The sequence below is a fragment of the Stegodyphus dumicola genome, chromosome 2 (genome assembly GCF_044657685.1).
Source record: "Stegodyphus dumicola isolate Sdum_Otavi_A_Nest chromosome 2, ASM4465768v1".
NCBI lineage: Eukaryota > Metazoa > Arthropoda > Arachnida > Araneae > Eresidae > Stegodyphus > Stegodyphus dumicola.
Window position 1 is genome coordinate 4,780,084 of NC_140769.1, and position 16,185 is coordinate 4,796,268.

At 31.2% G+C, this 16,185-nt stretch overlaps 1 protein-coding gene across 2 annotated transcripts in view; it reads right to left on the reverse strand.

Moving 5' to 3' along the window:
- Nucleotides 1-16,185, reverse strand: part of skd (mediator complex subunit skuld) — a 128,828-nt gene that overhangs the window by 28,816 nt on the left and 83,827 nt on the right. For both annotated transcript variants that reach the window (XM_085810395.1, XM_085810394.1), the window contains exons 19-23: nucleotides 15,714-15,869; nucleotides 13,985-14,232; nucleotides 10,283-10,474; nucleotides 6,308-6,537; nucleotides 4,898-5,312 (exon numbers count right to left, since the gene is read on the reverse strand). In XM_085810395.1, the coding sequence (XP_085666521.1) occupies nucleotides 4,898-5,312; nucleotides 6,308-6,537; nucleotides 10,283-10,474; nucleotides 13,985-14,232; nucleotides 15,714-15,869 (1,241 nt within the window). The remainder of the gene's footprint in view (nucleotides 1-4,897; nucleotides 5,313-6,307; nucleotides 6,538-10,282; nucleotides 10,475-13,984; nucleotides 14,233-15,713; nucleotides 15,870-16,185) is intronic.

Sequence of the window (16,185 nt, forward strand, 5' to 3'; positions counted from 1 at the left end):
CCCTCTTCGAGTTCATTTCTGTCATTGGTTCTTGCAGCAGTGTGCAGCGCAGGCGGATTTCCCATCGGATGTGCTATTCACGGACGAGGCAACTTTCTCACAGGACGGCATCTTCAATAGCCACAACATGCACATGTGGGCAACTCATAATCCACACGGCACACGTCCACATGCATTCCAAACCTGCTTCTCCATGAATGTGTGGACACGTATTGTTAACGACTACTTCATAGGCCCATACCTCTTGCTTGCATGTACAAATGGCTTATGTTATCATATTTTTCTGCAAGAGGTGCTACCTGAATTGCTGCAGGATGTTCCAGCTGCCGTTCGTGATCGCATGTGGTTCCAGCATGATGGTGCACCAGCTCATAACCACGTGCGGGTCCACAATTACTTGGATGGGACATTTCCAGGCCAATGGATCGACCATGGTGGACCCGTTCAATGGCCACCCCGTTCCCAGATTTATCCAGCTAGTTTTTTTTTTTTTTTTTTTTTTTTTTTTTTTTTTTTTTTATGAGGCCATTTGAAGAGCATCATTTACGAGACTCCTGCTGACTCACTGGAGGACCTCGTTGCATGACTATCCATTGCGGCTGCAAGCGTGCGCGAAATGCCTGCCGTTTTTCAAAATGTTCGTCAATCCCTTCTGCGACCTTACCAAGCATGTATTACTGCTGGTAGTCGCAATGTTGAACATTTATTGTGAATACTGTATTGCTATAAAGAAGCACTTTGCGTTGATTTTGTACATAAATACATTTTCCTCTTGCGTTGTTTTTTTTACGTTCCTGCCTTAAACCGTCACTTTAGACGCTACTTTCCTATAAAAAAAATGCATGTTTTAGTATGCTTCACCACCCCTCCAAGTTTGTCCCATGATCTATGAAACACCCTATATATATATATATATATATATATATATATATATATATATATATATAGGGTGTTTCATAGATCATATACCCTATATATATATATATATATATAATGTTGTATGAACTTAAATCCATTTAGTGCGAATACAAGTTATTATTACTTGCGCAATTACATCTTTCAAAACATAACTTACCAGTATGGATGCACACTTTTAAAATAATTCTACTTTAATTAAACTTAGGAGATAATATAATCAATTAATCAATACTGTTTATGAAATAAATTATATATATATATATATATATATATATATATTACATATGACTTATAATATATAATCCCCAAAGCATTACTATTATAACTAAGGAGTTGTTTTCTCTACTGAAGATTGAGATTAGAATCTGCTCAATCTGGATTTAAAAGTAGTTTTTTTCCCCCCCCCAGATATTTTGCAGCTAAACGAAAGAAAAATCTATTTAATGATATTTTTTAATAAATTCAGGTATTTTATATTTATTTAGTAGCATACACTTACATTAAGCAAAAAATATGTGCATTAAATTTTGTGATGGTAAGTCATCATACTGCTAGACTTAATTTCAGGATTATGCCAGAGAAAATTTCCTGAAATTTGAAAGTATTATTTACTAATAAATAATTGATAAATTTAGAGGGAAGAAGCAACATTAAATGATACGAATATCATTAAAATAAAGATAATTATTCAAAAATTGAATTAGAATAATCAACGATATTTTGGCGAATATAGTTATATTAAATGCGTACTTGCCAACCTATGACACTAAAAAATCAGAAGACTTTTTTAAGAAACAGGAGATTTTTCACAATGTTAAAAAGACTTTTTAAATGATAAAAATATAGTTTATAATAACGAATTAACTTTAAATAGTTACTAATTCTTAAATGCAAGCAACACAAAAATACCTTACACATAAAAAACATTTTTATTACTTGTATCGTTTAAGGGGTAAAAAAAAAATTTCAATTAGTTTTCGTACAAATGTTATGAACAGTGGTAGATTTTGCTTTTGTTAAGAAAGAAACTTCATAATTTTGTTCATAGCAATTGCCACGTAGGCCTGCTTTTGCTAATAAAAGTTTTTCTAATGTGTCATCACTAATGTTAGTTATGCAGCTGTTGGAACTGTTTCAATTTTTCCTTCCTTTTAGAACTCCTTTCAAGATAATAATAAATATCAACAATGCGTTTATCCACATTTATAGGTAAAGAAGCTACCCCGTTTTCAGCTGCTAAATTTAAGAGGTGACAGGTGCACTTCATAATCTGCAAATCTAAATTTTCCTTTCTTAAGATGCTTGCAACAACAGTCTTCAAGCCTATTATTACTGGTGCATTATCGGCACCAAGTGTTAAGCAAATTATCCAGAGGGACTGCATTTTCTTTTAAAGTTTTAATAATTAACTGTGCTATATTAAAGCCTGTCGAATGTCCTTCTAAAGTGGGGACAGAAAGTAAACTTCACTCAATTTCTGAAGACTCTGAATTAAAAAAAGAAACAACAATTGGATACAGTTTTGAATTGGTATTATTGCTTCCATACGTAAAGAAACAGGATGGAGCTGTTTTAATGCAATCAATAATTAAAGATTTATTTTTCAAACCCATTTCTTTAACAATTGCACCTGTTTTGGTCCTTGCACTTGAGTATTTCTTAGCGATTTGACTATCGGGAAACATTTTTCAAAATAAAGTTGCAGCGTGATCCGATGCATTCAGTGGCAGGTTGTGCTCCAGTAAAAAGGCAGAGAACAGACATTCTGCAATAATAACTTTTTGGTCTTTTGTTTCTGAAAAAAAACTTAATTTTTCGTTTTTTTCAAAACAACTCATGTTGTCTTTGTGATTTTGTGTACGCACACGTTTGAGAACATTCGCTCTTCCACCATGCTAAATCGAAAAATCGCAACGACAGACGGTACACATTGCAAATTTATTACATTTCCTTGAGGAAATAATGGAAGGAAAGTGAACTGTATACGATTTTTGAAACGTACACGAGTATTTCACCTTTCTCACAGACATAACAAAAAATGATAATTTCTAAAACTATTTCCCGAAGGCACGTGTACTCACACAACTCAGGACAAGATGAACGATATAACTAAAGAACATACAACTAACAGCTTTGAGCTTGCTTTGTGCTCATTAGCCGATATATGCCACATGACATGCAGTGGAGCTCGATGCCCATTGGAGAACTGGAGAACGACGTTTCTGGATACGTATGCTCTCACTCACAAAGCAGAAATGCTCATCTGATTCGCAAGGTTTTGTTTTAGATATAATCTAGATAAAATTCAATTGCTTTCAGACGTCCAAAATCACTTTTCTTTTTGTTCATATAACGAAGTATTAATCCAAGTTCCACAAAAATCGTGAGAAATTTTAAGAATAAGAAAAAGTCGGGAGAAATATATTGTAAATCAGGTTCCACAAAAATGGTGAGAAATTTTAAGAATAAGAAAAAGTCGGGAGAAATATATTGTAAATCGGGTTGGCGGGAGAGTGTTTGAAAATCGGGAGAGTTGGCAACTCTGTAAATGGTTAGCCTAGGTGACTGATTACTATTTTTTTTTTTTTTTTTTTTTTTACTACAAAATGACAAATAAAGCATTTATTAAAAAAGGAGGGGTTAAAAAGATTTTGCGGTAAAATTCTAGTATATACTACGGCCCTTGGCACGGTTTTGAAAATTGTCACCAAGACGTTTACTGCTCATCGTCATAATGCCCCAAAATCCCGTTTATACGTTAGATGAAGGCTATTCTAACCTCCATGGTACCCTATACTGGGATTAAACCGATTTTATTTTATACGAGAATATGTATTTTCCTTAGTTCAACATGCACTTCATATGTGCATGGGAGCCTCTTGATACTTGAGGTTACTGGAAACCAAAGTTGCTGGAAACTTGCTTTGCCTTTCTAAAAGACAATCTGAGTTTAGCTGCGAAAATTGGCTCTACGCCAGCTGGCCGAATGATGCTCACGCGATACATAATTTGCCAAGAAAGTGATTGCTTCCAATGTTGGCGCAAAACTCGCTTTTTTTAGGAGAATCGCCGTATGAAATTCCCCGATTTTTTTGCTGAATTTTTTGGTCAATTTTCGAACTCCCTGACTTTTTCCAGTTTTCCAGGTAGCGTGGCAACCCTGTTCTTTGCTATATTTGATGGTGTACATAGCAAAATTCAGGTATGCTTAGTTCATTTGTTAAATGACTATATGCATGGAAAAAATTTTTAAACATGAAATAAAAATATCGAAATGAATTTTACCACACTGTATTGCCACTGAAAAGGAATGCGTGTACAAAACTTGAACCCAATAATTTATTAGGAAGTAGATTAAAAATGAATGACAAAACTCCACCCACAGTGAAGCACCATAAGTGAATTAACTAAAAGCTTATAAAAAACATACATGATGCCATCCCTATACAGACACAATCAGAGCCCAGTATTAGCTCCGATTCTAGCAAGATAGCAAAACTGAAGATTTCAAAACACATAGCAAATGAACTGCAATGAATAATGCAGAGCTATCTTTTTCCCATACCAAACAAAAAATTAATCTGCTTAAGAAGTATATTTTGCCATATCCTTTAGCTAGTAGACAGTAAATGCTTTAATATGTTGTTAAGACTGTGTTAAGAGACTCTATATTATCAGTGCAGCATACTAAGCTGTATATAAGCTGATCATTTAAAAATTTACTTATCCATCACACAGCAGTTTTTAAACATGTAGACAAAATCATATCAAAACTAGAGCAATCTTACCAACCAAAAGCCATGGCAAATCATCTTAGATTCTTTAGAGGTGTAAATGATTCTAACTACAAAATTCAACAGCAAAAGGAATGAAAACAGCAAGTAATACCGCAGATTCTTTTTAGGCACAGCTTTAATAACAATTTAGATTAAATTAAGAACAGGTTTAATGAATTTTCAGTAAAAAATAAGGCATTCACCTGGGTAGTAGCTGATGTGGGGAAGACAAGGATATGCGTACAGGAAGCATCTTCAGGGGTACTGAGGTCACAGGTATTGCAGCTAAAGCGGTCATCAGGTGTATATTGGTCAGCCATCACTCGAAGAGCTGAATCAGGTTCCAAGGACACTAAGCAAGCAGAGAGAATGGCAGGCGTGTCAGGGGGGCCCAGAACAGCACACTGGTGGCATAACTCACGCAATTGGCGACTGTAACGAAGTAAGGATTTGCGGCTAAGAAGAGATGCCCAATCACGGAGCTCTCCGTGTCCCAGGCGCCCCAATCGGCTGATCACCAGTCGCCATGCATGAAGACATTTGGAAAGTACCTCAACAATAAAGTCCAGCAATTTATGTAGAGCTAACTTACGCACAGATGCCTTTTTCCGGCGGGTCCTGAAACATACACGGTATTCATGAAGAACTATATAAAAAAGAATAAGTTAAATATGATATTCTGAATTATTTAAATTTAGATATTACAGTAAGAACTTGAGTAGAATAACTACATATGAACTTCTTGTTGAGAACTTTCTCTGATAACAGAGTATATCAAATTGTAAGAAACACGTTTATGAACAATTATTCTGTTAATAACCTGTAGAGCAAAAAACATAAGTAATTAAAGAAACTTGCAGTTAGTTAAGTGCTTATAAAGTTATAATTTTAATTAATTAACTTCATATTAAAGGTACTGCAATAAAAGCTGTTGGTGTTAAGATGAAGACCAAACAAAAACTAAGGTAGACACATAACATAAATGCAAATTACAAACATGAATCTACAATAGGAAGATTTGCCAAGATGATTATATTATTCGAAATCCAAATTAAATACATAAAAGTAAATATGAAAAAGAGCATTAGATGTATATAAATTAAATTAATAAGGAATAATTTATTAGGACGTTCTTAGGAAAAGTAAAAAAATCACTCATAAAATATTAAATTTCTTAAAGTTAATAATGATATGAAAATTAAAAAGTATAAGGAATATTTTATACACAAGAAACATGATTTCAAATGCATATTTCTTTTTAATAAAAAATGCAAATAAAAAAAAATTAACAAATTTATAGTGCAAAAACTGAACCAATTTCTAAATATCTTTTCAAAAATTTATTTTAAACTTGGACAAATAAATCTTTTAAAACTGCTTAGATGGAAAATCCTTTCCTTATTAATCAAATACATATTAAATAGAGTTAATTGTTATGAACAAACAATATTAGCATAACCTAAAGAAAAACTATTAGTTAATTCAACTCTTCTCTTTGTACATATAACTATCTATAATTAATATGTTTATAAACATTTTAATGACTTAATTATTAATGGAAATGGAATGGAATTAAAATGGAAGTTTGAAAGAACAAACATCCCAATATTTACCTGTTGGGAACTTCGATGCTGATACAGCACGTCTCCAAAACATCACCTTTATCATCTGTGCAACTAGCTACCAACCATCTTTGGTCCTCTGTTAAACAATATGTACAATATAAAATGCTAGACCTTTCTCTTCTGTCACCAAACATTTCACCAAGTTCTGTCTGTTTATCTTTCTGGGGAGCCAAGGTAAAGGCTTTGCTCGGTGGAGGTGAAAATATAGAATTACGAGCCTGAAAATAAAAATGCACAAAAGTTTCATATGCTAAGAAGAAAAATGTATTAAGAAAAGACTGTTTTAGTTACAAAAATGAGCTGTAAAAATTCTAAATTTTATAAATTTCAAACAAAAGGTCCAATTTTTACAGAAGTGCTTCTGTTAGTAAACATCTACTAAGTACTAGCATACTGCTTAATGTAAAACTCAGCTCTCAAAATTGCTTTTGTTCCATTTAAATTAATAAATTAAAATGTCATGTACATGCTCAACAGTTAGCACAATCCAAGTCTTTTTAAGGTATTGAAACATCAAATATGATGAATCAATATGACTCATTCTCCAGAATTGTGCAGTGCTTTTCTAGCTACATTTAACTATTTAAAGGGTTTGGCTTGCATTATTAAAGTACGTAGTTTTATTGTTTAATTGCAAACTTCAATTTAGTACAAAATACAGTCCTATTAATTTAATACTAAAATAGTGTGTGTTAGCCTGGCGTGAAATGATATCATGATGTTTAGTGATTCAGAATGCAGTAAATTGCCATTGTTTTATGATACTGCCAAAACTCCCTTTCTTGTAAAAAGAAACAAGAGGAAGTTAATATCTTAAACTCTGGTAATAACCTAAAAAACTTAGGTTAACGAAAGATTTACATAATGCTTTGTTTAATAAAAATGAAAATTATTTTTTTAAAATTTTGCTTCTATTTTGAATGGGTCAACTTCTGTTTTTATTGCAAAATTCCTACTTTATAGCTCATAGACCATGTTCAGAAATATATTACTTGTATCTGACTAATACTAAAGACCTTGTAACACAGCTATTTGGCTTGTAACCGAAGTAGTTTATCAAATGCTATCTAGTGATGACGAGGACAACTTACAAGTAGTCGAACTCCAGCTGCAATGAGGATAGGTTCACCATTATTATGTCTCCATAACTCTAACGTTAATTTTAAATGTTAGGTGTTCTGTTTTGACGTATATTTTCTTTGCAACTGTTCCTGTGCTCCGTTAATAAATACTTTTAGACCTAGCTGCCATTTGTGTTTATAGAAGAACAGTTACAAAATGGTGCCCAACAAAATGTTGAGAATTTCGGTTTAGCTTTAAAAACTCCATAATTTATGGTTTGGTTGCTGTACTCTTTTCAGGTGTAAACTGCTAATCACAATAATTTTTTAAACCAAATGTTATATATAAATGGTGTCGTGCTGCTTGCACATGGAATGCAAAGTGAATAACTTTCAAAGGAACAAAAAGATAAGTTTCTTTTAAATTATTGTTTAATCTGAGCAACTGATTATTTGTTATAAACTGCTTCCTAAAACAAATGTAAATTCCTTACTTAAATAAGATTGCTAGATTCACTGATGCTGTTGATTAGAATTAATAGTTTCGATTCTCATACTTTTAAACTTTTGTTAATTTAAAATGTTGTTTTAAAATGTTTTCATGCGCATACTAAATTAAATTATGGCTTCTATCAGCAAACTGAAAGCATATTTTAAATGATAATATTTTGAACAGATTCACTCATATTGTTGATTAGAATTTATTAGTTTCAATTATCTGTAAGAGTAAGAGACTATGTTATATCTTGACCATTGATCAAAGTCTTACTCCAGTCCATCAACCACAATCTAACCCCACTGAAAGAAAGAACAAAGATCTGAAATCTCGTTTAGCAATAATTGTTCATAATCACCATCAAGCATGCAAGGATAAAATGCCATTAATAAGATTTGCTTTAAACACAGCCAAATGTGACACAAATGGACAATCTGCTACGTTTCTCCAATTTGCACGAGATTTATGAACCTTAGATGAGTAAAACATGATATACAATCCATAATTGAGAACAATAATTTTGTTCTAGAAATTACTCCGTATTTGAAATGTTTTGAGATAAATGTACAAAGGTACGAGAGAATCCAATTATATCAAGATAAACAGAAGTGGTATGCTAATAAGAAAAGACAAGAAAATCCAAAATTTACTCCTGGACAAAGTCTGGGTTGATAAACAAAAGTGGTATGCTAATAAGAAACGAGAAGAAAATCCGAAATTTACTCCTGGAGATAAAGTCTGGGTTAACTTCTACCTTGTCAGGAAAGGCCCATTAAAGAAAACTGGTAAATTCTTGCCTAAGTGAAATGGAGCCCATGCAATAATGACTATGAGATCTCCGACTTATGATATTGTGATCTCACCATACCAGACAAAATTATAGTCAAATATCTCGTTTCAGCATTGAAACCATATCAAGCGCAAATTAAGTTTCGGACTTAAGGTTGTGTAACTCCAACGGCTCCTTTGAAAACAGGGAATGTACAAAACATGTAATACCCACCAAACGTGTATCCATTTCAAAAGATTTTCCTGAATTTAAACCTACTACTCATCAACTTGAGCCCATCCACATTCTTCTCCACATATTGCACAAAGTAGACAAATGTCAGTTCCCGATTTCTTGCCACGACGTCTACGAAATCAGAAGGGGAGGATGTAACAGAACTATTTCGCTGTAACCAAATTATTTTATTGAATACCATCTACACGATTTTTTGGGAGAAGAAAATGATCACTTACTACTGATGATGCATTATGCAAATTTTTTATATCTAAGCAAACAACATGCCTTTTTAAAAGAAAATACTTCTAAATACCCCCAAACCACCATTTTACTTTTTCAAAGATGTTTTCATGACAAAATCAGACTTTTCTGGCAAAATTCTTTAAGCTAGATAGGTATAAGATATTTACTATAATCTCTAGTAAAGATTTCAGAGAAATGTAAGTCTGGTAAATCAGACAACAAGCATTATCATCTGCTTAAATCCTTTCATTTTTTAAGGAGAGATTATTATATTCTGTACAATTCTGTAAAAACAAATTTTCATGCACAACACAGTTACTGCAACTGTTACTAGGCTTTCTGAATCAAAATTTAAACCCCTCCCCTTCCCCATGAAAATTTCTCTTTAAAAACATTTTCAAGAAAACAAGGACAAAATATATTACATTTGTAATCTTTCAAAAATTAATGAAAATAAATATTCTATAAATGAAATTTTTAGGATGCTGTGCTTTAAAAAAATATATATATATTACAGGTTTTTCCCTTGTATGCGAGAGTAAAATTGCATGTGAAACTGATTCAGCTCGTAAGACAAACAATCCATATGAACAGACAGACCTTCATATGAGCAACTGATATAACCACTGAGCAACTACTAAGCAACTAAATATAGATAGTTTTTATTTAAAAAAAAAAACATGTTATGAGTGTTTATTTACTAAAGTTGCTAGTAAGATGTATTTTAGACATAAAGTAAAAAATTAATATTTATGCTGAAAATTGTTTGCCCATATGGAAATTTCACATCCAATTGAATAAATTTAAAATTTATTTTTTATATGAATTTGTAAATCTTTTATATGTACACATATAATGATAAAAAATAAACACTTAGCACTTCCTCAATGACTATGAGTAAAATATTATATGTTTGTACGAAATTCATATTCATATTTAATTAATATTCTGGAGGACACACCAATTGCAAATTACCACATATGCCAATGTTATATACCAGCTGTGATAGCATAAATGTTTCTTTATTATTATTTCATATGATAATAACCTACCCCCCCCCTTTTTTTTTTTTTTTTTGCTACAAATAAATATCCTGCGAATACTTCATCCCCCCTCATACATTGTATGAAGAAGGAAAACTTCAAATAAATACTTACATCTCTACTCTTCAAGAATATATCTTGAGCAGCTGCTGGACCAAACCCAGTAAGAGATTTTGCAATAGCCTGATGCATGAATATTTGATGACACTGAGAGAAAACAGAAAATGCCAATGCTTTGAGCTGATCTTTGCGCTTTTCCTGATTTTCCATGCACCCCAGACTTAATATGGAATCTAAAGGTATAACCTAAAAAATAATTAAAATATTTATCACATTGCTAATTCTAGTCTTCATATACAAAAAAATATAGAGAAAAGTAAACAAATTGTATAAAACATTTTCACATAATAACAAGCAAATAAACATGCAATGTAACAAGTAAATAAAAAAGCAATGTACTAAGTAAAAAAAAACAAGTAAATAAAGCAATGCAGTAAAAGCATTAAAGAAAATGCTACTAAATATAACTTGTTAATAAATATGAACAGACTTCCCATCAAACCATATTTGGATGTGATCAAGCATGTGTAAAATCATCAGCCACTCAATGAGAATATGATTCAGGTGTCCAAAAAACTGACATGTCTAAGTCAAATATAGATCTGCATTTCGTGTACCTATGCCCATTCATACAAGTTGCACAAGAAATCTTTACAAGGGCTTCCCAACATAAGGGTTGTCAACTGTTACTCATAGCATTTCATACTTTAAAAAAAAAAAAAAAAAAAAAGGAAAAGAAGCTACCTTCATAACGGTGATGAAACCTAACTGATGGTGATCGTTAGCTTCATATGAAAGAATTTTCTTTTCAGAAAGCAAACTAAAAATCCACTTACCTAGAAATGCCCCAGAATAAAGGTACTTACATCTTTATTAAGGCTAGAAACTTATCTTCATATAACACTGCAGGCACCTTTACACTATGGTTCCTTCAAAAAGGTTTGTCTATTTTAATAGCATTGGCATACATAAAGAAGCTGCCATGTTTGTGCAAAGCACCACCATAAAGTAATACCCTTATCTCTTACATTAAACAGCTGTCAACCATATAAGAAAAGGCTTATAAAAAAGAACACACACAATAAACATGTCTGCTCAGGTTTACACTGCATGGAAGCATGTTAACAAGCCCGACTGTGTGACAATGATCTTTTATTCTTATACAACAATCTGGATATTCAATTTCAAGAAGAAGAAAAAATCATCCTATTTAACAATACTACTTTAAATATCATAAGTTCTTACTTATACATTAATTTTTAATTAATCCAAGCACTAAACATGGCTATATTTCATTCCCAATTTCTTCAAAGTAAAGAAAATTTTGTGACATAAATCAGAGTCACAAAATTCAACCTAAAAAATCCATTATATAATTTTTGAGTGATAGTAAATCTCTAAATCAATGACAAAAATAATGACAAAATTCAACCTAAAAAATCTATTATATAATTTTTGAGTGATAGTAAATCTCTAAATCAATACTAGATGTCAATGAAATTTTCCTGATCATACATATATTTGAAATAAAAACCTGAAGATGCATTTAGTTTTAAAACAGCATCCAAATACTGAACACTGTGAACCCCCTCTCGAGACAATCACCCAATGTTTGGAAAGATTTTGATCTTCATAGGTGCTCACTATGAAGGATCACTGTAATTATGAATGCAATTTTCACTCCTAAATTTTATACTTTTATTCACTGAATTAATTCTAAGTCTAAAAATTTTTATGGTAGAATTATAGTATCAGATAAAAACTAACTCTCACAACTTAAAAATGAGAACTGCATGGAAAGAGCTTTTATTTTGCAAGACGGTATTATGCATTAATATTTATTTCGTCTATATTTAAATTCTTGCCATCGAAAAACGTCAGAAGTAATTAAAGTTGTACTTATAATGTAAAAAATCACATTATTCACAATTACTGAATATACAGAATACATTGCTAGTCTATTTGCAACACATTTTCTTCTCTGATATTTTAAATGTCAGATTTTATGAAACTCAAATGATGTTCAAAACTTAAGACATAAGAAAAGTACAGATTTTTTAAAAATTCTTCATCTTTCTTAAAAACTATGCCTTAAAATTTTAAACTGAAAGAAAAGAAATTTTAATATATAAGCATGCTTTATATTACATAACCTGTCAACACCATGACAGTACAAACCACAAAAGTTTTGAAAAAAATTCAGATAAGAGACATATATCTCAATATTTTGAAATAGTTACACTGGAAAATAAACTTATAAAAAATGAGAAATTAGCCAAATGATATTAACATACAGTCAAAAGTCTTTAATCCGGACTCATAGGGACTTTGGCGACTCCGGATTATCGGTTTTTCCGGATTATAGATTATCAATTTAAATCTGGTAAAATGGCATGCAGAAATTATAAAAATATGAAAATTTATTAAATAAAGAGCAATTATGATCTAAAGGGTACCAAAATTTACAAAAAAAAAAAAAAAAAAAAAAAAAAAAGGTTAATATTTATTTGTTTACTTTATTAAACTTTTCTAGCATCCATTACGCACAGTCGAAATTAGAAACTTGCAACCAGAAAACTATTTGATGTGTATGATGTGTATTCATGATATTTATAATAATGAAGAATTTTATTTTAAATCATATCAAAGACGGAGTACATTCCTTTAGTAAGGAATTATAAGCCGAATAAAATAAAAACATCTGCCCTGAAGATAAGGATAGTGCTGACAGATCAACTTTCAGTTCATTGCGCGCTGCGACGCCCCCCCCTTCCACGCGGGGGTGAAATTGATAAACAGAATTCGGAATGGTTAGAGTAACAAAGGATATGCCTTTATCCATTTTTGCAGCAATTCCACTTTTTGTTTGATGGACATCGAAACATCCTTTCGCTTTCTAGATCCTTTGGCAGCTCCAGAATCAGAAATTCTTTTTGACACAATCAAAAGTTAAAGCTTACTTTTATAAAATTGCTCTAACAGTCTGCAAAAAATAATAAGCTGAATCCAATCAGAATATTAAGGAACAACACAATCTGCAACATTAACTGAAATAGATAATTAGATAATTTTAGCTTAGCTTATACCGTCCGTTATGCATAATGTGTTTACGCATGCACAGAAAGTTTGTAGCTTTGAGGTCCGGATTATAGATCATTCCGGATTATGGACGTCCGGATTAAAGACTTTTGACTGTATTATGATTAAACAATAGTTTTTTTGCTTTTGCTTAAAAGCAATTCGGAAACTTTGCTTCACAACATCTATTAACTTGCGTAAATTTTGAAACCAAAATATTAAAAAAACTGCTGAAATGAAAGATTAAGACAATTTAATACTTGACAGAAGAAAATGTTTTGATATTTTTATTAAAACACCATTTTAATATATTAGCATTATTTTAAAGATACCACAATAACATTGTTCCATTTGTTAATAAATCTCAAGAAATCCACAAACCACTGGTTCAAAACTATACTGGCTTTAAAACTGCCAAACATGGTAAAAATTAATTAATTCATCCATATTTTTTAAAAAGAAAATACATTATAACACAGAGGATGAATTCAGTTAATCTTCCAAAAGTATACGTAATAAAATGTCAAACTGGCCAAAGTTTTGACACTTCTGCAACAAATGGCAAAATTTGCAAAAAATGGGGAAAAACTGACAGATATGATATTAATGTAAAGAATATACATTTAATAATGAAAGTAAGTACAGAATGCTCTAAATTATAATTATATAAATATGTACCTGTAAATGAATATTATTTCTTATATGTTCAGGCAGAAACTGTAACATGTGAGTATATGACCTCAGGAGTCCAAGACTAGCAAGCCGATAAACATCTGCATCAGCTGTTCCATGAGTAAAAGGCTCCACTAGATATATAACTATAGTTGGTGTCTGCTGGCTGTCTTCCATGTCAGAAGAATCAGATATTGTATTTACAGATGTTGATGACTGCTCACTTGTTGAAGAACTGCTTTCTACTTTGGATTCTAAATAAAAATGTAAACTATTTATAAAAAGTATGTATAAAGGAAATACATGTTCTAAAATAATTTGGTACTTAATGTAAGAGGACAACTACTACCTCGGCACCATTCTCAATTTTTTTTAAACACATGTACATATTTTACATTTTAATTTATTCTTCACTTCAGGTTTTACTTTCTGCATATTTATTTAACTTTTTATGGCCTCGGTAAGCGAATATCAACACAAAGATGCATATACAACATAACATTACCAAATGTAAAAGCATAAAACAAAGTCCAAAGGCCTTCGAATGGAGAAAACAAGACCAATATAAGTAAAAATTATTACATATATATAATTATTATATGTAAGTTTAGTACAAAAATAGTTTAGCATCAAAATTTTTTTTTCCTCATTTTACTATTATCCCACCAAGTAAAGAAAAATTACTCATAAATTTTCCTTAAAATATTTGTTCAACATTCTGTGCACTGAATCTCCAATAATTAAAATACCTTAAATATTATTTTGAACTGTTTTAAATTACAAAATAAAGAAATTTTTGAGAATCTATGATAATTTTTCTATTCCCTTTTAGATTTAGTGTATGCAGCAACTGTAAGTGAAAAGTTTGAAGTTTAAGTAGTTTAAGGGGGGAACCTAGATTTGAACACTTTTGTTAGTAAATATTCATGCATTCAGGCAGAAATACATTTCAATTTTAGAAATCCCCCACCAAAACGTAATACTGCAGACTCCTTATTAACTGTGAGGTGGATAAACTGAGCTTTGTCTTAAAAATAAGTTTGTTTTGTTACAGAGCAACTGAAAAACTACTGTTACAGATCATTGCATAAAACAAAATTGTCTACAGGAAAAAGAAATGTTTTTAGGAAGAGCAATGACAGCAAATGATGACATATTGGGAGCTGTTTTAATTATAAGTACTATAAATAATTCAACAGTACTCAATTGGTAACATAAATATGGCACAGTAACAATTAAAAATTTTCTAACTTGCTTACCCAAGTTTGAATTCAATGGCACTAGCGAAATTCTCTCGCTGTTTTCTAATCCTTTAGAATTTAGTTTATTTCCAATGGCATTATTCATATTTATTCTTACAGAATAAATATAAAGTTGATTAATGATGAGAAATTATTTAAGTGCGTTTGTTTTCAAAACTGGTTTAATTTACATCATAAATTAATCATTCTTCTCATTAAACAGCACCTTAAAATACAGGAAAATTGTTAATAGTGTTTCTTAATTATAATACATGTCCTCTTTCCAGTGTTTCTTTAACTGCCCTTAGATTAATTGTGATTTTATGAATCTACAGCATTCTCCAGTTAATAAGAAGTCAAATGTATTGCATAAATATTTGTAATAAACTGACTGCAATATCAGAACATTTGGATGCTAAAATTTTCAGCCTTTTACACTGCTTCCAGTATTGCAACTCAATACAATTTGAGTTTTTCAGTAAAGCTATATATACCTGTTTCTGTAGATTTGAAAGATGACTGATCCTTATCTTGACTTTCTGTTCCTGATGTTCTGGGGGATGCAACTGATAAAGGTTTGTCTGGAGGTTTTAAAACTGGAGGAGATTCTAACAGGCTGCTATCCAAAGGTTGTGTTGCTAAATGTGGAGCTGTAAGGCAAAAGCAAAAATGCAATTTTATATCATATTTTATACTTCCTATTCAAATAACTATTATTTTGTGCATTAATTTTAACACTGCACATCCGGATAAATGAAACTCTAATTTTTTCCCCCTTTAGATTCCTCCAAATATTAATCTTCTTCCCCAATAGCTCAATTAAAGCTACAAACAAAAACTTATTCTTTTGCATTCTTTATTTTAAACCCATAGAACAGCAATCCGATATTTACTTTAAAATGAACAACTAAAAGCTAACAAAACTAAAATGAACTTGCTACGAGCATTCTTATAAATTTTATTGTA